Source organism: Herpailurus yagouaroundi, unplaced genomic scaffold (assembly GCF_014898765.1).
Source record: "Herpailurus yagouaroundi ecotype Mexico unplaced genomic scaffold, PumYag 184, whole genome shotgun sequence".
Taxonomy (NCBI): Eukaryota; Metazoa; Chordata; class Mammalia; order Carnivora; family Felidae; genus Herpailurus; species Herpailurus yagouaroundi.
The window spans coordinates 9,396,044-9,423,525 of NW_024412415.1; the positions used below are offsets into that span (position 1 = coordinate 9,396,044).

The window sequence follows — 27,482 nt, forward strand, 5'->3', positions numbered from 1 at the left end:
GGTTTTTTTTTTTTTTTTTTAATGTTTATTTATTTTTGAGAGAGAGACAGAATGTGAGTGGGTTAGGGGCAGAGAGAGAGGGAGACACAGAATCCAAAGCAGGCTCTCAGCTCTGAGCTGTCAGCACAGAGCTGATGCGGAGCTCGAACTCATGAGCTGTGAGATCATGACCTGAGCCGAAGTCAGACGCTCAACTGACTGAGCCACCCAGGTGCCCCTGTTAGAAGTTTTTAATTTATTAACTATGCTTCATTGAAAGTCAGTCCCAGGTTTCTGAGTGACTGGTCAGGTTTGTGTCAGTGCCTCTCCTTATTGTCACCAGCAGATAATTGCTGAACTGAGTGCTATGCCATCAAATCTGTCTTCCATCATCTTTTTTGTCTTCCGCCTACACTTTGGTAAGTGGCAGTGGCAGCCCTGAGATGGTCCCAGGGCTGTTAGCTGAGGTTGGAGTCATGCTTTGTTTCGTTGGTTGAGGTAATTTAATATGAGGGGCTGAGGCTCAGCAAGTGCCCCACTACCAGTGTAGTTGAAGATCTTGTGATTATAGGGTTGGAGGAGGGAAGTGTGGTTCAAGGGAGGAGGGCCCCTAACAGTGGTAAGGATGGGACAGAGGCTGTGCACATCAACACAAAACTAACTAGGCCTTGGATTCCTGGGAATGAGATGGGCTTCACTTGGGCTGGCTGAACCAAACTATGAAACCGGAACTGACTTAGGGGCCCAGTTCATTTGCTTCCCCAATTAAGATTGGTCTCTGGAGACCTATCCAGACTAAACAATATTAAAAGCAGGAAATTGGTTTCTAGCAGCATGGTTGCAGGAAAACTTTTTCTACTTAGGAATGAGAGTTAAAAACAGAAACTGCATCCTCCAGGCTTATTTTCTTCTTAGATGAAAGCATTAACAACTCAAACAATGTGAAGCCGCTCCATCCTACTTGACTGCCTTCAGAGTACTGCCTGATGGGACCTATTACAAAAGGTGGTAAAGAGCCCTCATGAACACATTGAGAAATACGAAAACAGTGCTACGTGGAAGATACTGACCTGGTGATGTTCATCTTGGTTAAAGATCAAATATGCAGAATCAATGCCAGTAAGGTTTAAAGAAGACCTAGAAAACATCCATCATTCAATTTTATTCAGCACACATTTATTGCACATATTTTGGATTCAGTCCATAGATAATGTACTCATTTGTTTAGTCAGTGTCAACCGAGTGTGTGTTGTGTGTTGTTCACGGGTGCCATGTCCCAGCTGCAGCTGTAGATGTGTGATGTTCTCTTCCCTCTGTAGTGCCACAGGGCCTGCTCAGGTTTGCTTGTCACAGTCAGCCCTGGGCATCCCTGGATCTAGGGACCCGACTTTGGGGACTGCTGCTCTTGTGCATGATTCACTGCTGAGGTTAGTGGGGTTGGACAGGGGATCTTTAGGGAGAGAGTGGGGACAAAGAGACAGCTAAAAGCTAGGGAGGAAATGCTCTTTTCTTTTTTCTTCCTCCCCTGCTGTGATGTCACTCTGCCTAAATCCATTGTTGAGGAAGGCTTCCAAAGCCCTCCGTGAACATGACCTGAGCCCGTTCTGTCACCCCAAACTGTGTTTACAGTTCTTACTCTGGCTCAGTAGATGTGTCATGAACGAGCGTTTGCAGAAGAGACTGTGTGGTCAAAAGATTCTTCAGCAGATGCATGTCACCCCTTTCTGCTGGTAAGGGAAACAGAGCTAGTTTAAAAACTTTTGATTGAAGCATACGTCGAGAAAGATGCACATATTATAAGTGTACAGTTCAAATTTTCTATCCACTTGAATTTTCACAAGATGAGCATACCCATGTAACCAGCATCCAGATCATGAAAGAGAACATTACCAGCTCCTCAGAAGTCCCACTTGTGCTCTGTTAAAATACACGGTAAAGCTGTTTCCTGGGGCTTTTTTCCAGGGAGTGCTTTGATGACATGTTGAGAGATGAGCTGTTTGAGGATAGGTCTTTCATCTCAGTTCAAGTGTGACCTTCATCATGCTGCTTCCTAGTAGACCTGGCAGAGAGTCTTGTAAAAACTAGTGAGAATAGTCTCTGCCTTTCTTCAGTCCCTGTGAATGCTACAATGTCACAATGAGAGTTTGGTTGCAGAGGTTATTCTTACATACAGTCTTAGCATTTGCCCAGTGAGGAGAGGATGAAACACCAACAATGGGGACCCTGTGTAGAAGAGACCCAAGGGAAATCAGGATCGTTTCCTAAAAAGTGTCTAAAGGTACAAGTGGATAGGAAGTTTGGAGATAGGTATAAGTCCTCCTTCTACCACCAGCTTGCTATCTGACTCTGAGCAAGTTATTTCCTTCTGGACGTCAGTAGTGTCACTACCTACCTAATCTGCTAATCTCTGAATCTAAGAGAGGTCAGACAGCCCTGCCTTCTCAACCTTCCCTTCTTTTTCTGACTTTCAGGACTGTATGTGGGCTCCTTGAACAACCTTTTTGCTGAGACCTAAGGCCCAACACAATACGTTTGTTCCTCTCTCTCTCTCTCTTTTTGTTGTATTTCTCTTTATATTGTGCTTTCTTTATGTGGAGTCTTTGTGGAGTTAGACTGAGAGCTGTCGGTATCCTACTAACCTTCTTACCTTCTAGAGTTGTCAGTTCCCTACTAACCTTCTAGCCCTCGGCTGGTTTCTAGCTATAGAGATGGACTTTTGTACTTTGTTCTTATTTTGTGTTACATTTATAAAATATACTGAAAGTCAAAAAGTGCATTTCTTAAAACAATTTTTTTAACATTTATTTATTATTGAGAGACCAAGCAAGACAGAGCATGAGCATGGGAGGGGCAGGCAGAGGAGGAGACACAGAATTTGAAGCAGGCTTCAGGCTCTGAGCTGTCAGCACAGAGCCTGACACGGGGCTCAAAACCACCAACTGCGAGATCATGACCCAGACCGAAGTCGGACGCCCAACTGACTGAGCCACCCAGGTGCCCCAAAAAGTGCATTTCTTTAACAAATGTCTATGTCATGTAGAATGTCTTTAAAATTGAGGTTTTAGTATATTTGCTGTTCATCATCCCTCTTCATTTTGGTACTGTTCAGGTTGAGTACATGTAATATTTAGTAGTTGTATTATAGCCCAACATCGTGAGTTATTGAGCACATACTGGCAATGTAACTGGCAAGCTTCTTGGGAGCCATGCCTGTGCTTTGAGGTAGAGTCATGCTTGGTCATATGGCCACACAGGAATGGTAGGGGAGCCAACAAGAAGGAAGATCATAGAGTTAGAATTTTGTAAACAGTGCAGACTTTTAAAAGAGCATCCACCATGCAGTATTGTTTATGGTTAAGACTGTAGACTGTAGAGCCAAACTTCCTGGGTCTGATTTTCACCTCTGACATTTACTAGCTGTATAACTCTGGGCCATTTTCTTGACCTCCAGTTGCCTCATCATAAAATGAAGATGACAATTGTATCTACTTCATGGGTTATTGTGAGGAGTAAATTTTCAATGCATGTAAAGTGCTTTGAACATCACTGGGTACATTTCAGTACTGAATAAATTGTTCTTACTACCTTAACATTGATCATGACACTAGACTGACAACCATCTGAACCTCTTTTTTTTACTGAATGCAAGTCTTTATGGGATTGAGATGGAACATAGAGTTTCCTCTTCAGAAATATCCTTTTTTTTAGAGTTTATTTATTTTGAGAGAGAGAGAGAGAGAATGAACAGGGTAGGGGCAGAGAGAGAGGAGGAGAGAGAATCCCAAGCAGGTTCCACACTGGCAGCTCAGAGTTTGCTGTGGGGGCTCGATACCACAAACTGTGAGATCATGACCTGAGCTGAAATCAAGGTGCCCCCAGAAGTATTCTCTGCAGGCAACTTTACTTGCACTCGTTTATTTTGTAAGATGAGGACATCCATACCATGGGAAAGAAAATCTCACAAGTTTTTTTTAAAGCTGTATTTGTCTCCTAAAAATTTTCCTTATAGTAAGTAGATCGATTGTAAATTTCTATCGGTTACACTTTGCAGAGAGTGGCTGAAGTTTTTCTTATAACAGTGGGTCTTAAAGTGAGGTCTTAAGATCAGCAGCATTAATGTCACCTGGGAACTTGTTAGAAATGCAAATTCTTGGGCCTTCCTCCCTACCCACAGATCAAACATTTTGGGGGTGGGGCCCACCGAACTCTTTAACAGCCCTCCTGGTGATTATAATGTATGCTAAAATCTGAAAACTACTGCTCAACACATTTTCTATTTGTAGGCAAGTGGGAGTATAGTCATAATTATAGGTTGGGGGAGGGACTGAAAGTTGGGAAGCAGCTGTCTTAAATGAGCTAACTTCTTGATAGCATAGGCCCTAGTTTACAAAGTGCTTTCACATGTGTTGTCATAGTCACATGTATTTGTCTCAAAATTGTTGTGGTAGGTACCATTACTTCTACATTTTGGAAGGGTTGATAGAGACTGCCATAATCTAATAATTGGTAGACCTGGAACTTTGTTATTTGGAATCTTTGGAATCTAAATCCTGGCCTCTTTGAATAGCACCACATAGCCTTTTTATCCTCAGGCTGTGGGTGGGCTGTTTCTGGGCTGGCTTCCTCTCTAACAGACTCCGAGATGAAGAATTGTGTGATGGTGACTTATTAGGAAGTATTGCCAGGAAAGAAATGGTAGGTGTGGTGGGGAAGTGACACCAGCAAAGGAAAAGAGGCCAAGCAACTCCACGGGGGTGCTTTAAAGACTGAGTGTAGAGTTTTCCTGATCAAGAATTTCCTGATCAGTTTTCTTGCACCCATCAAACATTGGTTAAGGCTGACTCCTAGGATATCTGGCTTTCAAAACGAGTTCTAGTAACTGGAGGGCAGTCCTCCAAAAATAGATAGAGACACCAGTTATTGATTTTTGGAAGTAAAGGCACACCAGCTGCCCAGTGTGCATGAAAATGGTGAAGGAATTCGAGTGTATATGGGTGGAACATTAACAGCACCTGCTGTGTCATCAAAGTTGATCTAGAAGATAACAGTAGAGAACTTAAGGAATTGTGAAACATTTGCTAGTTCCAAAGTGGAATATGGCAATATTCCTCTGTGAATCCTGTCCCCATTGCTTCCTGCAGACCCCTGCTCTTCATGTAGTTTCTGGTTATGTCTCATGGTCAGTGAAGAGTCTCCTGTGTCCTCTGCAACTACCAATGTGGGCATTAAGAATTGATACTTGAGGGGTTCCTGGGAGGCTCAGTTAGTTAGGGGTCCAACTTTGGCTCGAGTCATGATCTCATGGTTCATGAGTTTGAGCCCTGCATTGGGTGAACTCGAGCCCCACTTTGGGCTCCACACTGACAGTGTGGAGCCTGCATGAGATTCTCTCTCTCTCCCTCTCTATCTCTCTCTCTCTCTCTCTCTCTCTCTCCCTCACTCACTTGTGCCCTCTCTCTCTTAAACAACAACAACAACAATAACAACAACAACAAAGAATTGATACCCATAATGATAACCTCAGCGTCCTGTGATTTCAGAATCCTTAGACACTAAGGAAAAATACACTAAACAATTTGAAATTTTAATTTAAATGAAGTTGACAGTGGTTTTTGCCTAACCAATTATCAGAAAGGTTTTTTGTTAAGAGTCTCATTTTGTGGGGTGCCTGGGTGGCTCAGTTGGTTGAGCATCCAACTTTAGTTCAGGTCATGATCTCACAGTCTGTGAGTTCAAGCCCCACATTGGGCTTTCCACTGTCAGCGCTGAGCCTGCTTCCATTCCTCTGTCTCCCTCTCTCTCTCTGCCCCTCCCCTGCTTCTGTGCTTGCTCTCTCTCAGAAATATATAAACATTAAAAAAAATTTTAAGGATCTCATTTGGTGATCAATTAGGTAAAAGTGACTTAACTATTGCTATGTGATAGTTCTTCATGTTGCTTACTGAATATTCATGGTTCTTTATTTTCTGTGTGATAGAATTTCACTTCCTGGTTATTGTGTGAGGTGGGGCCATATGATTAGTTTTGTACAGTGTGTTATGAGCAGAAATTATGTCTGAGCATTCACTTGGTGGGATATGACCTTCTGAAGCCCTCTTTTCTTCTGGTACCATGAAGCAACATTGGAAATAGGTTGTTTTGTCAATTGGGTCCTAGAGAAGGTACAACCCTAAGGGTCCTCTACTGACCCACATGTAGCAAGAGCCAGAAATAAGAAAATAAAAGTAGTTTTTTAAGCTACCACGCTTTGAGAGTTGGCTACAATAACCTAACTTAGCCTGTCATGACTGATAAACTATTCAGTGTTGAGCTTATTGAATGACTTTAACTTAGGTACGGTATCAGTCATTATAAGAAAAATGGATTAGGTGGGTGGTCTCTCTCTGCCCTTCCCTCAATCTCTCTCTCTCTCAAAAATAAAAATAAAAATAAAAATTTTAAAAATGCATGTTTAAAAAAAAGAAAATGGACAAGGTGATCTGTATATGTACTTTCATTTTCTTTATTCTTTTTTTTTTTTTTACATTTATTTTTGAGAGACAGAGACAGAGCGTGAGTGGGGGAGGGGCAGAGAGAGAAGGAGACACAGAATCCAAAGCAGGTTCCAGGCTCTAAGCTGTCAGTACAGAGCCTGACACAGGGCTCGAACTCAAAAACTGTGAGATCATGACCTGAGCCAAAGACCGACTCGAAGTCACTTAACTGACTGAGCCACCCGAGGTGCCTCTGTACTTTCATTTTCAATGATAATGATGTTAACGTATTTCTAAGGGTTAGAAGACCTTTCACATATTCAGGATTCATTTTAGTCTTGCTTTGTTCCCTTTTTCTCTTGGAACCCACAGACCAACCTGTATTTTTTAAGAGTTGACTCTAGAAAGGACTTTTGCTCTACAGCAGGGATTGGCAAACTATGCCCTGTGGGCCAAATCTGGCCATCTCCTGTTTTAGTAAAGTTTTATTGGAATATAGCCATGTCCATTTGTTTACGTAATGTTAGTAGATGCTTTTCTACTACAAAAGCAGTTCACTAGTCACGGCAGAGACCATATGGCCCACTAAGCCTAAATAATATATTTGCTCTCTGGCCATTAATAGAAAAAAATCTCTGACCCCTGCCCTATAGGAATCTTAATTATTAGGAATGGAAAGATTCTAGATGATTTGCCTCAATTGTTGCAAACACCCTAGCTCTTGGAAGTTCACCCTAATGGAATGAAGGCCTTCTTCTGGATCTCCAGTCTCCCTTTATTTTGTATACTCTCCTTGAGTCAGTACCACAGCTTACCATTCTTGGATTCTGCTTATGACTAAGCAAAGACTCCCTCAGCCCTGATAATCGAACCATCTTGCATATTGCCACCCACATTGTCTTTGTCTAGACCAACTGCTAACAGGTCCATTGATGTGACTGCTGCTTGCTCAGTGTTTCTGCTTTGTGCTTGTAGCTGTTGACAGTTTAACTTGTCATTGTGATAGGGCTTTCTCAGGCTGCATGGAAGGAGGTAATCAGATTATCTCACAGGATGGGTATGAATGTAAGATTATGTGGGGAAATAAGGAAACTGGAAACTGTCATCAGTCACACAGCCAGGCCCCAAGACCATAGAACATTATTCATTATGGCTCAGAATTCAGCAGTAACAATAAGAGGCCAATGGCAGCTCTGTCTCCCATTCAGATCTCCCCAACAAAGTTGATAATGCCAGTTAATCTTTATCCAATTTGGCATATCCTGTTAGCATTCTGATTTGGATCATCTAATGGCTGATAGTCTCTCTTAGGTCCATGCTGAATGTTCTTGCTTTTGGTTGGGGTCCAGTTAGTTGGGGCCTGGGAAGCAGGGTCAAATGATCTAAAACATGGCAAATTATGATCAAGGAACCACTTGTTGTCTTTTTAGAAGAGGCTGTGAGAATGGCAAAAACTTTGGACTCTTCCAGTAAAGCCATCTTTTCTCACAAGACCCTGTCTAATGAATCCATCTTTTTGCAAAGAAAAGGGAAGCATTAGAGCTAGATACTCATCTGTCTATTTTAGGAATTCCTCGCTTATGTCCAAAGGGTAGGACAGCTGCCATATGGGATCTACCAGATCTCACATGCCATTCAGACAGTTGTCCATGTGAGTGTTGTTTAGCAAAACAGCATTGTTAGAAACAGCAGACTCTTATGTAAACAAAGACATGTGTTTTGGTGATCTCAAAGCTCAGTTTTCCTGGTTCCTTCAGGAACCAGGGGCTTAAACTGGGAATATAAATTTATGTTTCTTCATGCATGTATGTTTATATAAATGAGTGTGTGTATATAGTAGTTCTCTATAGTAGTACTGCTGCTGTGTGCAATCTTCTTTACTTTTTTATTTTATTTATTTATTTTACTTTCCAGAATAAGAAGCCCTAGGTAAGTGGACTGAGGGACTGCCTAGAGACAGGAATTTCTGTTTTTATCTTTGGATAAAGATGAGAAAAGAATTAATTCAGTAGCGACGGTATATTTTAGGGTCTGATACCAGAGACCTTAGACTTTCCTCTTGTCAACCCATCTCTTTCCTAGATGAAAGGTGGTGAAGTATAATGATTAAAAATATGGTTTATTTCCCAGATTCACAAATTACTGGCTGTGATCCTGAGCTAGTCCCTTTATCGCTCAGTGCTTCTGTTACCTTATCTGTAAAATGGGGATAATAATGGTACCTACCTCAGAGCTATTGTGAGGACTAAATGAATAAAGAAATATAAAGCACTTAGATCAGTGCTTAGCAGATAATAAATATCTGTTGTTGTTGTCACTGAGTTCTGTGATACCTGATCAAGATCTTATCCAGCATACAATAATTTCTTGAATCCTTTTTCCATTCAAAATAATATATCCCTCTGCCCTTCCTAGTAGCATGGGTATTTTATTTAATTTTATTATTAATTAATTTTTATGTTTTTGCCTGTATATTTTAATAGGGACACTGTGACGTTACAATGTGAATTACTCTAATGGAGAGCATTTCTAGTATTTTATAGGATCGTGGGGATAATTATTTGGGGCACATTGTGCCAAGAGGTTGAAGAATCCGAAAAATCACAGGTTTACAGTCTATTTAGAGACTTGAATGTTTCTCAGCTTCCCTCCGTTCCCAGCCCCCAATTTTTTTTTTTAAATTTTTTTTTTCAACGTTTATTTTTATTTTTGGGACAGAGAGAGACAGAGCATGAACGGGGGAGGGGCAGAGAGAGAGGGAGACACAGAATCGGAAACAGGCTCCAGGCTCTGAGCCATCAGCTCAGAGCCCGACGCGGGGCTCGAACTCACGGACCGCGAGATCGTGACCTGGCTGAAGTCGGACGCTTAACCAACTGCGCCACCCAGGCGCCCCTTCAGCCCCCAATTTTTTTAAAGTTAAGAAGCTTCCTGTGATAGCCTAAGCCAGCTCTGTCATTTTCTTCCTTTGTCTCATAACCGTGTCCGCTAATCAGAGTGCCAGTTTGCCAGCTGCCTGCCTTAACAGATTCAAGAACAAGGGAACAGATAGTATAGAAATGAGGGGGTGCCAAACTGAGGTTAGTATGGAGGTGAGAGAAGCTAAGAAGGATGACCACATGCTGAAAGGAGCAATGCCAGCTCTTTTCCTGATGTTGCTATTTCTCCACTGCAAGAAAACTGCAGCAAGCAGGGCACTATAGATTGGCCTGTTGATGACATTGTCACAGGCATAAATAGCAACAGATTTGGAAAGCCAGCTCCAAGCTACTGAGGCTGGTAGGAGATGGCTTTCTAGGGAACAATAACCCCCCACTGACAACCTAATCTGGGCTGGTTTGATTCCAAACTTTGTGTCCTTGGGCAGAACTGGTGGTGGTCTCATTCAGTCTGGCTCTGGTTCAGTGCTCACAAACACTGCTTCCAGGACATTGCAACAGAGCAAGGCTGTGGCAGATAGAGTGCTATCCCAGCATTCACTTCTCTGTTGGTATCTCTCATCACATCAGTACACAGCTGTATGGACTCTAGGAAACATTGCAGGTGATGGTTCAGTTTTCCAAGACTTGGTTATCAAATATGGTGCAGTTGATCTACTGTTGGCTCTTCTTACACTTCCTGATATGTCATCTTTAATTTTTTTAACATTTATTTATTTTTGAGAGAGAGAGAGAGAGAGAGAGGACGTGAGCAGGGTAGGGGCAGAGAGAGAGAGAGGGAGACACAGAATCCAAAGCAGGTTCCAGTCTCTGAGCTGTCAGCACAGAGCCCAACATGGGGCTCAAACCCATGAACCGTGAGATCATGACCTGGGCCAAAGTCAGAAGCTTAACCAATTGAGTCACCCAGACACCCTATTAATATGTCATCTTTAACATGTGGTTACTTGCATCATCTTACCTGGACTCATTTTGAACTTTGTCGCAACAAGATTCATGCACCTCCATTAGATGCTGTTGCACAAAATTTTTCCTACTTGAGTTCATCCCCTGCCTCATGATGATCCAGAAGTATTAGAAGATACCTGCTGGGCCATTTTCTCCCTTACCAATGGTCCAAATGAATGGATTGAAATGGTTGTGAAAACAGGAATTGTGCCCCAACTTGAGAAGCTTCTAGGAGCTACTGAATTGCCAATTGTGACTGATGACAGTGTCATTCTGGATGCTGTTTCATGTATCTTTTAAGCTGTTGAGAAACTCGTATGATGATTGAAGAATATGGGGGTTTGGACAAAATTGAATGTCTACAAAACTATGAAGATGAGTCTGTGTACAAAGCTTCATTAAGTTTGATTGAGAAGTATTTCCCTATAGAGGAAGAAGGGGATCAAAATGTTGTGCCAGAAACTACCCTACCAAGTTAAGGATGGCACTGTTGGGATCTTTAACTTTTAGATTATACATCTGAGGCTTAAAGTTGTGTACCATGTTTGGTGTATGTTTGTCTTACTGTTTTTCTACTAAGAACTTTTAAAAAGTGGTTTGCTATTGCAGCACTTTTTATGACCAAACTATACTGAATAGTTCCAAACTATGCATACTGTGTGAAGCTTCTCCTCTCAGTGGATTTCTTATTTCTATGTGGAATTTTGTGTCTTGGGATGTCCTATAACTAACTATTAAATCCAACCCTGGGGCGCCTGGGTGGCGCAGTCGGTTAAGCGTCCGACTTCAGCCAGGTCACGATCTCGCGGTCCGGGAGTTTGAGCCCCGCGTCAGGCTCTGGGCTGATGGCTCAGAGCCTGGAGCCTGTTTCCGATTCTGTGTCTCCCTCTCTCTCTGCCCCTCCCCCGTTCATGCTCTGTCTCTCTCTGTCCCAAAAATAAATAAACATTGAAAAAAAATTAAAAAAAATAAATAAATCCAACCCTTAAAAAAAAAACAATAACTATGGGATCAGCAGACAGTCGGGGGCTAGAGAGTTCAGGGGAGGGGGCCTCAGGCTTTGTTGCAATTCTAATAGAGGAAGCTGGTACAAGACTTCATACAGACATGGGGACTGTTTTGGAGTACCCAGAGGTAAAGATTGGAATGCATGGATTCTTGGAGATCTTGGTGTAAGATGAGGGGAAAGTTAGCATTGGTCAGTCATGCTCCTTGGTATTTACCCAAAGGAGTTGAAAACTTAGGGCCACACAAAAACCTGTGCTTGAAATGTTTTAGCAGCTTTATTCTTAATTACCAAAACTTGGAAGCAGCCAAAATGTCCTTCAGTAGGTAAATGGATAAACTGCAGTACATCCAACAATGGAATATTATTCAGTGCGAAGAAAGAAATGAGTTATCAAATCATGAAAAGACAGGGAAAAACCCTAAATGCATATTACTAAGTGAAAGAAACCAATCTGAAAAGGCTACGTATTGTGATTCCATCTATATGGCAGGTTGGGAGAGGAAGGAAGGAATAACTAGGTAGAATATAGAAAATTGTAGGTCAGTGACATTATTCTGTATAATGCTGTAATGATAGATACATGTGATTATGCATATGTCAAAATTCATAGAACTGTATGATACAAAGAATGAACCCTAATTTGAAATATGGGACTTTTGTTAATAATACCAATATTGTCTCACCTATGGTAACAAGTGTACCACAGTAATGCAAGATGTTAATAGGGGAAACTGAAAAGGGGAGAGATGGGTGAAGGGATACCTGGGGACTCTACTTTCTGCTAAGTTTTTCTATAAACCTGTGACTCAAAAAATAAAGTCTTTTAACTTAAGAGTCAATAAATCTGGAGAAAAAAGTGTTTGCGTTGCATATGGCAGATGTAGCGCTGCTGTTTCTAATATACTAAGAAGTCTTTTATATTGACAAGTAAAAGAAAAACAGTCCTGTAGAAAAATGGGCAAAGGATATAAATAGACCCTTCCCAGGGAGCAAATCCAAATGGCCAAAAAATGATTGATAAGTTCAAACTCACTGTTATTTCAATAACAATGAGATATGAATTTGTATCATTCAAACTAAGAGTGGTTAAAAAGAAAAAGAAGAAAAGAGCAGTAATACAGGGACACCTGGGTGGCTCAGTTGGTTAAGCACCCAACTCTTGATTTCTGCTCAGGTCATGATCTCCTGGCTTATGAGTTTGAGCCCCATATTGGGATCTGGGCTGACAGTGCAGAGCCTGCTTGAGATTCTTTCTCTCCCTGCCCCTCCCATATTCTCTCCCTCAAAATAAATTTAAAAACATTAAAAAGAATTTTAAAAAGTGGTAATACTGTTTGCTGATGGAAATTAGGAAAGAAAGGGTACTCATACATTGTCAATGGAAAATTTTTGAAAACAATGTGTCAGTATTTATGAAAATAAGAAATACTTTATCCTTTGACCTGGAAGTCCCATTCCTGAAACTTATTCTATAAAAATAAAACACTGGGGTCACCTGAATGGCTCAGTCATTTGGGCATCCATCTCTTGATCTCAGCTCAGGTCTTGATTTCAGGGTCGTGAGTTCAAGCCCTCCATTGGGCTCCATGCCAGGCATGAAGCCTACTTAAAAAAATAAATAAGTAAAAATAAAAACACCAGTACCTAATGATACATGGTTAAGGATGTTTATTGAAGCATTGTTAGCAGGGATAAAATAGTAGAAACAAAGTGCCCATTCCTAGGGGGAAAGGTTGAATCAATTTTGGTGCATTTATATGATGGACTATATCGCAGATGACTTAGAAGAGTTTTTATGAGATGATATTGATTGAGAAAAACAATGTGTGTAATAACATCCCATTTTTTAAAGAAGTAACCAATACCCATAAATGGGTGTGTGTGTGTGTGTGTGTGTGTGTGTGTGTGTGTGTGTGTATGATTATGACTGTGGGAAGGACAAGAAATGATGCCAGTTATTAACATGTTACCTGAAAGTATGTGTTAATGTAGAAGGAAGGAAAGAGTAAAGGACAAGATGAAAGCAAATAAAAAAGGAAATAAAGCTGGGGTGCCTGGGTGGCTCAGTCAGTTAAGCGTCTGGCTCTTGGTTTCGGCTCAGGTCATGATCTCATGGTTTGTGAGTCTGAGCCCTGCATCAGGCTCCACACTGAGAGTACAGAGCCTGCTTGGGATTGTCTCCCTCATTCTCTCTCTCTCTCTCTCTCTCCCTCCCTCCCTCCCTCCCTCCCTCCCTTTTTGTGCCCCTCCCCTGCTCACATGCATGTGCGTGCTCTTTCTTTCTCAAAATAAATAAAACTGAAAAAAAAGAAGGAAATAAGGTATTTCCTCCACAGCATGAATAATATCCCACTTATTTTATTTTTTAAGTTATTTTTTATCCCAATTATTTCATGCATTCATCCATTTATTCATTTGAGAGAGAGAGCACGTGAGTGGGGGAAAAGGGGAAAAGGGCAGAGGGAGGGAGAGAGAGAGAGAAAATAGAACCTCAAGCAGTGAATGTGGAGCCTGACTTAGAGCTCAGTCCTATGACCTTGAGATTGTAACCTGAGCCAAAATCAAGAGTTGGTCAGTCAATTGTGCCACCGGGCACCCCTATCCCAATCATTTAAAATTGTGTTTGTATGACTGTCGCTATGGTGTGTATACATGAAAAATGAAAAATTATATCTATGGCAAATAACCTGTATGTTCATGGTATACTATATGATAAAAAGCAAGTTACAGGTTGATGTGTATTTTATGTGTCTATTTCAGTGAAAACAAACAAAAACAACTGTATATCCTTGTATATGTGGAGGAAAGTATGGAATGACATACTTGTTGGATATATTCTTCCCTGTCTTAGTACTGAAAGCTATCTGTTGGATACTTAAATGAGCAAGCAGCATTAGGGGTAAGGAAAGGTTAGCTTTTTTTTTCATGTGTTGTATTAACTTGATACAAAAAGTGAGCATTCTTTGTAATTTGAAAAACAGCAAAGAAAAAAAAATATAAGTGTGTGTCTGTAATAAGCTTCAAATTCTGGTCATTTAATAAGGGTGTGTGTGTGAAATTTTGGGATGAGATTGTAATTCTCTTTATGTGCAATGAAGAGGTTAATGGAGCAGAAAACTCCAAAAGCAATTAACATATGGCAGTAGGATTAGAATTTATTGTTTTTGGTAAATTTTATTTAAAAAAAATTTTTAATGTTTTTATTTTATTTTTGAGAGAGGGAGAGAGTGAGCAGGGGAGCAGCAGAGAGAGAGGGAGACACAGAACTTGAAGCAAGCTCCAGGCTCCGCTCAGCATAGAGCCTGAGGCAGGGCACGAACCCACTAACCGCAAGATCATTACAGAGCCAAAGTCAGACTCTTAACCAACTGAGCCACCCAGGACCCCCTAACAAGATATTATTGAAACTCCTAATACTAAATACTAAAGAGGAAATACTAAAAAGGAGACTTGGTAAAGTTTCTTCCACTGTAAAGCAAAATAACAGGAAGTAAGGAAACCATGAAGACAGTTTTAAATTGTAGGGTAATAGCTTTGTGTTTAGCAGATAAGATTTGCCTTTCCTGGTAACTCCATGAGTAGTTAATTTGTTAGCTGCAGGGTATCACATTGGTTAAGCAAGAGCTTTGTTTAGAAGTACTTGGTACCTGTGGCACTTGAGTTTTCTCCTGTGAAAATTAGAGATTGATAATAATAGTAACTATCTCATAGATATATTGTGAGGAGTACTAAATCATTTAAGGTGCTAAGAAGAGCCCCTAATATGAAATAATTGCTAAGTAAGTGTTACTGGTAATAGGGATCTAAAACCCTGGCTTTGTATAAAAACACTTCTAATGAAGTACTAATGGTGCAAAACAATCCTAACAGTTATCTTTAAACAACGGGAGCAGTGCCCAGCACAGTATTTTGCCTTAGTAGGCAGTCTATAAATATTTGTTGAATAAATAAATGTAACTTCTTTCACTTGATTTTATTAGTCTCTGAGTAGTTTAACATTACTTCACACATTTCTATTTGTTTTCAGAAAATTGAAAGGAAAAGTACATCCGTAGGGTGATAATATGGGTGAATCTCGGGTAATGGGTTCAAGAATAAAAGAAACTTCTATGTACTTAAATATATACAGTTTCTTTTTTTTTTTTTTATTTAAAAAAAATTTTTTTTTCAACGTTTATTTATTTTTGGGACAGAGAGAGACAGAGCATGAACGGGGCAGGGGCAGAGAGAGAGGGAGACACAGAATCGGAAACAGGCTCCAGGCTCTGAGCCATCAGCCCAGAGCCCGATGCGGGGCTCGAACTCATGGACAGCGAGATCGTGACCTGGCTGAAGTCGGACGCTTAACCGACTGCACCACCCAGGCGCCCCTTAAATATATACAGTTTCAATAGGGGAATATGGGGCTACTAATTTGTATTTTAAAGAATAATTATGGAGGAGAGGAGTCTGGGAAAATGACAGAGTAGGAAATGATGAAGTTTTGGGGTGATGGTGGGGTGGTCTGGAGCCAACGGCCAAGAAAGAATTCTTGAAGATGTCTTTGGTGCAAAAAGGTGATTTTATTAAAGCACAGGGACAGGACCCATGGGCAGAAAGAACTGCATTGGGGCTGTGATGGGCAACTGATTATATACCCTCAGGGTGGGTTAAAGATTATATACCCTCAAGGGGGTTAAAGATAGTGTAAGTCTCTAGGTATTTTGAAAGCAAGGTTTCCGGGACCTTGAGGGGCCAGTTGCTGTTAGGAAAATGCCATTTATTATAATTTAGTAAAACTTCAGTCATGAGACCTTTCAGATGTATATCAGAGGGCCTTAAGCTTGGAGTATGATTGCTGGCATATATCTTGGGGGAGCTGAGATAAAGTTTCCAAAGGAATTTTCATAGGCTAAAGTAGACTTATAGGACCTTGGGGGTCAGGATAATGTTAAGCCAAGATTCCCTTTTGCCCCTGGGGAAGTGTTATCATCAGGCAGCTGAGCTCCTAGAAGGAGGTCACTGCCACTTTCAAGGACTTGTCAATGGGCTGTAGGCAGTAAGGGAATTAAATTTTTCATTTGCCTTTGTTTCCCATATCATCATGGGAAGCACTTAAACCCCTTTCCTTTCTTCTTGGGTTGCCAAGAGTGTCCAAGGAATATCACACATATCCCAACTGGGGTGGGGGAATACTGTTAGCTTGTACTTTGCCCTCAGCTTGCCTTATGCTCCCTTATGAGGAAGCATGAAGAATCTGTTCCCCAACCTAGACAGGGATTACACTAGACAAAACTGTCTGATGTAATGGTTTTTGGAACTCTGGATTTTCTTGATGGCTTGCATTTTCCAGAGGAAGACTTAAGGATAAATCTCAGTTAATTTCTGTCAATTTCAGCTTCTAGCACAGTAGCAGTTACCCATTTGTTATCCCCAGCCACGTGGCAGGCAGCTGTACATGGGTCCTGGAGCATCTTGTACACAGCTTGCAGGAGTCGGGTGGACAAAAAGGACCCTGTCTTCCAAATATCAGGAATCTGTGCTGATTGCCAATTCCTGCTTGGGATCACAGAATTGCAGAGTTGAGTAGTCATTGTTGTCGCATGTTTCCCATTGTTGCAAGTCCCTCCCCATACAGCTGAAGTGACTTCCAGGGGATTTGAAGTGACAACTCCCCACTCCACTCCTACTTCATTTTTCTGCTTTTCGCCATTTTGCAGTCAGACACTAAAGACCAGGGCATTGAAAAACAACTCCACACATGGGGAAAATTAGAAAGTGACCATGCGTGCCCAGGGAAAGGCTCAGAAAAGACCACTTGCTAGAACCTTAGGTTTACACCTCAGGCTGATCCTCGGCACAGAGGTAGCCTACAGTAATCAGAAAAACAAAAACAATAAACAAAAAGAATAATGAGACACAGGATACCCCGGGCAAAGGAGAGAATCTGATTTCTAGAATTACTACATTATTAGATTCAGATGTTCAATTTTCAACGTAAAAGGTCACAAAGCATACAAAGAAACCTGAAAGTGTAGCCTATTCAAAGGAAAAAAAAATCAACAGAAACTGTCCCTTAAAAAGCCCTAAAGGCAGATATATTAAACAAAGACTATAGACCAATTGTCTTAAAGATGCTCAGAGAACTAAAGGAAGATGTGGAGAAAGTAAAAAACCAATGTATAAACAAAATATTACTCTTCAATCATATATTTCACTCTATTTCATTGGTATGATATGTTGTTCTTTTCATTGCTTTGTGAGTAGTTTATACTTTTAGTTTTGATTTCTTCTTTGATTTAAGGGTTATTTATAAGTGGGTTTCTTAATTTCTTTGCTGCCTAGTTGTCCCTGTACTGCTAATTTTTCATGGTAGAACAATAGGTTCCTTATCATATTCCTTGAGATTCTGCCATAAATAATGCAGTACACACTAAGATGAAAGAAAATAAAACCTAATCCTTAGCATTACCCCAATACTGAGGTCTTATCTCCCAATGTATCTGATTTTCCAAATTCCATCTGAATAGCCATGTATTTTCGTTACTCCAAGCTTTACATGTGTTGTTTATCCAACCTAGACGATCATCCCCATCATGAAAATCCTTGTCTTTTTATTTATTTATTTTGAGAGACAGAAATCATGCAGGCGAGCAGGGGAGGGGCAGAGAGAGAGAGGGAAAGAATCCCAAGCAGGCTTCATGCTGTCAGCTCAGAGTCTGATGTAGGGCTTGATCCCACAAACTGTGAGAGCATGATCTGAGCTGAAATCAGGAGTCAAATGCTTAACCAACTGAACTGCCCAGGCACTTCTGAAAGTCCTTTTGTCTTGAAACTCAGTTCAGATGTTCCCTATTTCATAAAGTCTTTCCAGGTTCTTCAGCCAGCATTCCCTTTGCTTTTTGGGTTCTGTTGAATGTCTTCATTTTGCCCTTCAAGATGAACTCTTCAGAGGCGCCCGGGTGGCTCAGTTGGTTGAGCGTCCAACTTCGGCTCTGGTCACGATCTCACAGTTTGTGAGTTCGAGCCCCATGTCGGGCTCTGCACTGACAGCTCAGAGCCTGGAGCCTGCTTCGGATTCTGTGTCTCCCTCTCTCTCTGTCCCATCCCCACTCATGCTCTGTCTCTCTCTGTCTTAAAAATAAATAAAACATTAAAAATTTTTTTTAAAAATTAAAAAAAAACAACATAAAAAAAATTTCCATCTTATTTTCTGCCCCAGGGTGACCTGTTGGACTAAAAAATGGACTCTCTTAACCTCTGGGTTGAGGTTGGCATTGGACAATGGAAAGCCCTAGCAGGAAATCAGAGGGGAGATCCTTTCCATAGGGTTGTCTTGGTCAGGCCTCGTATGTTTTTGTTTTTGGCCACGGGGAGGGCCGGTGTCTTCATCATCTTTATATTTTTTGGAAGTAGAATTGTCATAAAATAGTTTATTAGTGTCAGATATATACCATAGTGATTTGACAATTATATACATTATGGAATGCTCGCCACCATAAGTATAATTACTATCTGTCACCTTATAAAGTTATTACAGTATTAGTGACTGTATTCCCTATGCTGTAATTTTCATCCCTGTAGCTTATTTTATAACTGGAAATTTGTATCTCTTACATCTCCTCACTTATTCCAACCATCTCCTAAACCCCCTTCCTTCTGACAACTACCAGTTCTGTTTTATGAGTCTGTTTCTGTTTTTTGTTTGTTCATTTGTTTCGTTTCTTAGATTTCACATATGATTGAAATCATATGGTATTTGCCTTTTCCTGTCTGACTTAGTTCATTTAGCAAAATACCTTCCAGTTCTATTCATGATGCTGCAAATGGCAAGATTTCACCCTTTTTTATGGCTGAGTAATATTCCATTGTATAATGTATATCATGTATTGATTGATTGATTGACAGGCATAGGTTACGTCCATATCTTGGCTATTGTAAATAATGCTGCAGTGAACATAAATGTTTATTTATCTCTTTGAGTTTGATATTTTCATTTTTATGGGTAAGTACACAGAAGTGGAATTACAGGGTCATATGGCATTTTTCTATTCTTAATATTTTGAGAAACTCCATACCTTTTTGCACAGGGGCTCCACACATATTCCCACCAGCAGTGCACTACACATCCTTTTTTCCACATCCTCACCAAAACTTATTATTTCTTGTCTTTTTGATACTAGCCATACTGACTGGTTTGAGGTGATAACTCACTGTGGTTTTGATTTGCACTTCCTCCATTATTAATCACGTTGAGCATCTCTGGTCATTTTTATGTTTCCTTTGGAACTATGTCTATTCAGGTCCTTGGCCTGTTTTTGATTGGATTATTTGCTTTTTTGACATTGAGTTGTATATATTTTTATGTATATAAAATATATATTTTATTTTGGGTATTAACCCCTTATCAGATATAGTATTTGGAAATATCTTCTGTTCAGTAGATTGCCTTTTCATTTTGCTGATATTTATTTTGCTATGCAAAAGCTTTTAAGTTTAAAGTAGTCCCAATTTTTTAGTTTTGCTTTTGTTTCCTTTGCTTGAGGAGACAGATATAGAAAACTTGGTGAGGCAAGTTTTTGAGAGAGAGAGAGAGAGAGAGAGAGAGCACGAGCGAGGAAGTGCATGTGTGGAGAAGGGGCAGGGAGAGAGGGGAATAGAGGATCTAAAGTGGGTTCCATGCTGACAGCAGAGAGCCTGATGCAGGGCTTGAACCCACAAACTGGGAGATCATGATCTGAGCTGAAGTCAGATGCTCAACTGACTGAGCCACCCAGGTACCCCACTGCCTGTGTTTTCTTTTAGTAGTCTTATGGTTTCAGGTCTTATATTTAGGTCTTTAACCCATTTTGAGTTTATTTTTTTGTGTATGGTGTCAGAAAGTTGTCCAGTTTCAAAAGAGGAACCCTTTTGCATTGCTGGTGGGAATGCGCACTGGTGCAGCCACTCTGGAGAAACAAGTTCTTCCAAAAATTAAAAATAGAACTACTCTATGACCCAGCAATTGCACTACTAGGTATTTACTCAAGGGATACAGATGTGCTATTTTGAAGGGGCACATGCACCCCAATGTTCATAGCAGCATTGTTGACAGTAGCCAAAGTATGAAATTTATTGTCAAATTGGTTTCCATGCAACACACAGTGCTCATCCCAACAGGTACCCTCTTCAATACCCATCACCCACCCTCCCCCACCTCCTACCCCGCATCAACCCTCAGTTTGTTCTTACTTTTTAGAGTCTCTTATGGTTTGGCTCCCCCATGGTCTTCTGTTAAGTTTCTCAGGATCCACATAAGAGTGAAAACATATGGTATCTGTCTTTCTCTGTATGACTTATTTCACTTAGCATAACACCCCAAAGTATGGAAAGAGCCCAAATGTCCATCGATGGATGAATGGATAAAGATGTGGTATCTATATACAATGGAGTATTCCTCGACAATCAGAAAGAATGAAATCTTGCCATTTATAACAACATGGATGGAACTAGAGGGTATTATGCTAAGAAATTAGAGAAAGACAAATATCATGACTTCATTCATACGTGGAATTTAAGATACAAAACAGGTGAACATAAGGGAATGGAAGCAAAAATAATATAAAAACAGGGAGGGGGACAAACCATAAGAGACTCTTAAATAGAACAAACTGAGGGTTGCCGGAGGGGTTATGCGTGGGGGGATGGGCTAAATGAACAAGAAGCATTAAAGAAGACAGTTGTTGGGATGAGCACTGGGTGTTATATGTAGAGGATGAATCACTGGATTCTACTCCTGAAATCATTATTGCACTGTATGCTAACTAACTTGGATTTAAATTTAAAATATTTTTGAATTAAAAAATTATTAAAAAAAGAAAGTGGTCCAGTTTCATTCTTCTGCATGTAGCCATCCATCTGGTCTAATGTGTTATGCAAGTCCGCTGTTTTCTTACTGATTTTGTTTGTATGGTCTGTCCATTGATGTAAATCAGGTGTTATAATTTCCTACTATTAGCATATTACTGTCAACTTCTCCCTTTATGTCTGCTAATATTTGTGTTATATATTTAGGTGCCCCTGTGCATAGATGTTTATAAGTGTTATATCCTCTTATTTTATTGATCCCTTTATCATTATGTAATGTAGTTCTTTGTGTATTGTTACAGTCTTTAAGTCTTTTTTTATCTGATGTAAGTATTGCTACCCCAGCTTTTTTTTTTTTTTTAACTAGTCTTCATGCCCAGCATGGAGCCCAATGCGGGACTTGAACTCACAGCCCTGAGATCAAGACCTGAGCTGAGATCAAGAGTCGAAATCTTAACTGACTGACCCACCCAGGTGCCCCTCTTCTCTTGCTCCCTAAGATTGTCTTTTTATCTTTAATTTTTTACATTAAAAAAAATTTTTTTTACTGTTTGTTTATTTTTGAGAGAGAGGGAGACAGAGCATGAGCAGGGGAGGGGCAGAGAGAGAGGGAGACACAGAATCCGAAGCAGGTTCCAGGCTCTGAGCTGTCAGCACAGATCCCAATGTGGGGCTCGAACTCAGACTAGGAGATCATGACCTGAGCCAAAGTCAGAGGCTCAACCTACTGAGCCACCCAGGCGCCCCTAATTTTTTACATTTTAATTATTATGTCTCTTGGTGTGGACCTCCTTGAGTTCATCTTGTTTCAGGCTCTCTTTGCCTCTGAGACCTAGATGTCTGTTTTCTTATCCAGGTTAGGGGAGTTTTCAGCTGTTATATCTTCAAATAAATTTTCTGTCCCTTTTTTTCTCTCTCTTCTTCTCAGCCTCATGTAATGTGAATGTTAGTATGCTTGATGTTGTTTCAGAGTTCCCTTAACCTATTCTTAGGTGCTTTTTAAAAATCTGTTTCATTGATGAGGAAACTGAGGTAAGGTTACTTGCCCAAGGAGCCAGGCTTTGAACCTAGAAAGTTCCAAAGCCTGTGTTCTTTTTCTTTTTTTAAATTTTTTTAAATGTTTATTTTTGAGAGAGAGACACAGAACATGAGCAGAGAGGGGGCAGAGAGAGAGAGGGAGACACAGAATCTGAAGCAGGCTCTAGGCTCTGAGCTGTCAGCACAGGACCCAATGTGGGGCTCGAACTCACGAACCGTGAGATTGTGACCTGAGCCAAAGTTGGATGCTCAACTGACTGAGCCACGCAGGCACCCCCCCAAAGCCTGTGTTCTTAATAATTAAACTACAGGTAGCTGTTTAGAGGAAGAGAAATCATTTTAAGAACTTTCCCTAATGTTAGGCCCTACTAAAAAATATATTTTACATGAATCCTCTCTCTTTAAATAACAAGCTCCAACCCTACTTTTCTATACTACTACCACAAGTTTGGAGAGAGGATGGGTAAATAGATCCACAAATAGTATCAACCTTACCTCAACTTTTATGTGTGATAAGAACTGTAAATACAGCTCTTTTTTTTTTTTAAGTTTTTATTTTCATTCTAGTTAGTTAACATAGAGTATTATATTAGTTTCAGGGGTACAATATAGTGATTGAACAATTCCATATGTCACTACTCTGGGTTATTTTTTTTTTTAATTTCTTTTTAAGTTTTATTTATGTAAGTTATTTCTACACCCAATATGGGGCTTGAACTTACAACCCTGAAGTTAGGAGTCACATGCTCTTCCAACTGAGCCAACCTGGCACCCCAGGGTTATTTTTTTAAGTTTATTTATTAATTTTGAGAGAGAGAGAGAGAGAGAGGAAGAGGGAGGGAGACTCCAAGAGAATCCAAAGTAAGCTTTGCACCATCTACGTGGAGCCTAATGCAGGGCTCAAACTTCCGAACCACGAGATCATGACCTGAGTCCAAGTTAAGAGTTGGACACTTAACTGACTGAGCCTCCCAGTCACCCCACCCCTGGGTTTTTTTAATCCAAAAATATTATAAAGTGTTTCAGGTACACATGACTATTAATTCCCTATGATTTTACCAGAATGAATTCAGTTTCAGAACAAGTTTGCTAGGGAAAATTTATTCATTCAAATGTGTTTTAACACACTTACTGTATGTTGGGCACAAGGCTAGACATTGAAAATTTTAAAATGATATGGTTCTTCAATATGCTATGGGAAGGACTATAATGACATGCTTTTTACTTTTGTTGTTACAGGTGTTCCAAGATTTGGGAACCGAAGTACTGTCTGGAGCTGCCAAAGGCTACAACATATGCCTTTTTGCCTATGGGCAGACAGGCTCTGGGAAGACATATACCATGCTGGGGACCCCAGTGAGTGTTGGTATTGGAATATATCTCTTTCTGTTGCCACAGCAAGCCTGAATCTCAAATGTCCTTGCTACTGAGAGCTAGAATATGAATTTAATAGTCAAGGTTAATAAGATTTAATGGGCTCTCTTCTGTATTAAGATTGGGTTTCTTAGCAGTTTAATTGAAAGGTGAACTTTGAATAATTAACCCTTCCTTATTAAACCCTGAAGAACCTTAGAATTTTACCATTCCTTTTGATGAAGCAGAACTGTCAGTGCTGAATTTCTCATATCATTTCCAAGTTCGTCGCTTGAAGCTTTTTAACACCTTAGGAGTGGATGAGACAGACTGAATCTTAAGTGCTGCCTAGGGCTGTGCAGAAATGGGGCTATGTGTTCCATCTGAGTGTTGGAGAGAAGCAGGAGGACCAGCTGCTGGGATGGAACTTTCAGAAATATGAAGGACTTATGAGAACCTTACTTTGTCATGGAAAATTGGGAGGTAGAGGTCCTTAAGCACACCTCTTTGTTTTATGTTTAGGAGTATCTTGGTTAGTTGAACTGGTGGGGCAGGTGGCAAATAACACTACACATGGACATTATCTGGGACATTATTCCTTCTGAAAGATTACCCCCCAGGGGTGTCTGGGTGGCTCAGTTGGTTGAGCATCCGACTTTGGCTGAGGTTATGATCTCACAGTTCGTGAGTTTAAGCCCCATGTCGGGCTTTGCACTGACAGCACAGAACCTGCTTCAGATTCTCTGTCGCCCTCTCTCTCTGCCCCTCCCCCTCTCTCATGAGTGCGCTCTCTGAAAAATAAACATTATTTCTTATACACAAAAATAAACTCGAAATGGATAAAAGACCTAAACATAAGAGAAAGCCATCAAAATCCTTGAGGAGAAAGCAGGCAAAAACCTCTTTGACCTTGGCCACAGCAACTTCTTACTCAACACCTCTTGGAGGCAAAGGAAACAGAAGCAAAAATGAACTCTTGGGACCTCATCAAGATAAAAAAACTTCTGCATGGGAAGGAAACAGCAAGACTAAAAGGCAACCAACAGAATGGGAAAAGATATTTGCAAGTTACATATCAGGTAAAGGGTTAGTATCTAAAATCTATAAAGAATTTATCAAACTCAACACCCCAAAAAACAAATAATCCAATGAAGAAATGGGCAAAAGACATGACACTTTTCCAAAGAAGACATCCAGATGGCCAACAAATACATGAAAAAATGCTCAACATCACTCATCATTAGGTAAATACAGATCAAAACCACAATGAGATACCACCTCACACCAGTCAGAATGGCTGAAATTAACAACTCAGGCAACAACAGATGTTGGTGAGGATGCAGATAAAAAGGAATCCTTTTGGACTGCTGATGGGAATGTAAACTGGTGTAGCCGCTCTGGAAAATAGTATGGAGGTTCGTCAAAAAAATTAAAAATAGAATTACCCTATGACCCAGCAATTGGAGTACTAGGTATTTATCCAAAGGATACATGTGTGCTGTTTTAAAGGAGCACATGCACCCCAATGTTTATGGGAGCACTATCGATAATAGTCAAAGTATGGTAAGATCCCAAATGTCATTGATAGATGAATGGATAAAGAAGATGTGTGTGTGGATATATATATATATATATATATATACATATACACATATACACACACATACCACACACACACACAATGGAATATTCCTTGGCAATCAAAAAGAATGAAATCTTGCCATTTGCAACAATGTGGATGGAACTAGAAGGTATACTAAGCAAAATTAGAGAAAGAAATATCATATGACTTCATTCATATGTGGAATTTAAGATACAAAACAGATGAATGTAAGGGAATGGAAGCAAAAATAATATAAAAACAGGGAGGGGGACAAACCATAAGAGACTCTTAAATATAGAGAACAAACTGAGGGTTGCCAGAGGGGTTGTGCATGGGGGGATGGGCTAAATGAACAAGAGGCATTAAAGAAGACAATTGTTGGGATGAGCACTGGGTGTTATATGTAGAGGATGAATCACTGGATTCTACTCCTGAAATCATTATTACACTGTATGCTAACCAATTTGGATGTAAATTTTAAAAAAGAAATTAAAAGAAAAAATCCAGCTACCATTTTTTTTTTTGTGGAAATTGGGAAGCTGATCTTAAATGCATATGCAAATTAAAGGGTCTCAGGACATCCAAAACAATTTTGAAAAAGAACAATTTTGGAGGTTTCATACTCCTTGACTTCATCATTTACTAGAAAGATAAACTAAGATTGTGTGGACCTCTTATAAGGATTGACATATAAATCAATGGGAGAAAATAGAAAAACAAACTTTTAAACTTTCCACAAGTGTGCCAAGACAATCCAATGGGCAAAGAATAGTATTTTCAAAAAATATTGCTGGGACAACTAGATACACTCATGCAAATGAAAGATGCTAGAACTCTACCTCATAACTGCAAGTAATTCAACATCATTCATAGATCTAAATTTAAGTGTTAAAATTGTAGGGTTTTTTTGGAAAACAAAATAGAAGTAAATCATTGTGATGTTGAATTAGGCAATGACTTTAGATATACTGCACCAAAATCACAAGTGGCAAGAAAAAAAAACCAGATAAATTGGACTTCCTTAAAAGTAAACATTTTTGTGCTAAAAATAATAAAGTAGAAAGACAACCTAAAAAAAAAAAAACATTAAAAAAAAAAGATTACCCCTGCTGCCTTGGGCTCAGCGCATTGCTACTATGTCTGTGTTTAGTGTGATTTTATGTATTTGAAATTAAAAGAAAATGCCGACTACACCACGGGTATAAAAGCTTTAACCTACATACATGTTAACAATGGGTCTACAATGAAAAAAGAAGCTACTTTTCCCTAAATGTGTGCTTTATTTTATTTATTTTTTCATTTATTTATTTTGAGAGTGTGGGAGGATGGGCAGTGAGAGAGGAAGAGAGAATTTCAAGCAGGCTCTGCACTGTCAATGAAGAGCCCATCGTGGGGCTGGATCCCATGAACTGGGAGATCATTAACTGAGCCGAAATCAAGATTCAGATGCTTAGCCCATTGAGCCATCCAGACCCCCCATGTGTATTTTATTTTATTTTTTAATTTTTTTAATGTTTGTTTATTTTTGAGAGAGAGCTCAAGCAGGGGAGGGGCAGAGAGAGAGGGAGATAGGATTCGAAGTGGGCTTTGCACTGAAAGCAGTGAGCCCAGTGTGGGGCATGAACTCACGAACTGTGAGGTCATGACCTGAGCCAAAATTTTCATTCAACCAACTGAGCCATCCAGGTGCCCCCTAAATGTATATTTTAAACACCCATGTATTCTAGTTCTCTATGTGTAGGGATAGAAGTGTTTTGGGAGGGCCCACCGTGGTAAATAGGTTTATCCAAGAAGGATGTAATCTTTATTGCATGAAAGCAGGTACCTGTGTTTGTTAGCTTCTCCACTCTTCCTTCTTACGGTGGTGATCTGCCTCTCAGCTGGTACATTCCTCCCGTGAGTGTCTCCTGAGAGCACAGGCAAATAGAATCTTCTACATACTTCCAGTGAACCTGCCTAAAACGAAGAGGTAGCACAGGGAACCCATGTGCCCATCCCCCTGCCAACCTTGGTTCCTGGTTGTTGTGGGAGAGCTTCACTGTAAGTGAACAGTAATGCTTTCCTTTCTTTTCTCTAGGCCTCTGTTGGGTTGACGCCACGGATATGTGAGGTATAGATTCTATTTTGACTAGATCCTCTCAAAGTACACCTCCTTTGTACACTCCCTTCAGTGAACTCCAACCCTCTGGTTTGTGCAGGGTCTCTTCATCAGGGAGGAAGACTATGCCCCACTGCCTTCCTCTTGTAGGATAAAAGTAAGGTAAGAACCTGTCAGGCCCTAGGGCCTAAGATATTTCCGTTTCTACTCCAAATTG

The 27,482-nt window shown here is 40.2% G+C and overlaps 1 protein-coding gene across 10 annotated transcripts in view; it reads left to right on the forward strand.

Annotated features, from left to right (window-relative positions):
- STARD9 (StAR related lipid transfer domain containing 9) overlaps positions 1-27,482 on the forward strand; it is a 123,433-nt gene that overhangs the window by 28,362 nt on the left and 67,589 nt on the right. For all 10 annotated transcript variants that reach the window (XR_005795789.1, XM_040492409.1, XM_040492405.1 and 7 more), the window contains exons 4-6: positions 23,451-23,567; positions 27,245-27,277; positions 27,366-27,427. Coding sequence is in view for 9 of the 10 variants with exons in the window: in XM_040492409.1 (XP_040348343.1) it covers positions 23,451-23,567; positions 27,245-27,277; positions 27,366-27,427 (212 nt within the window). In the remaining variant the exon portion in view is untranslated. The remainder of the gene's footprint in view (positions 1-23,450; positions 23,568-27,244; positions 27,278-27,365; positions 27,428-27,482) is intronic.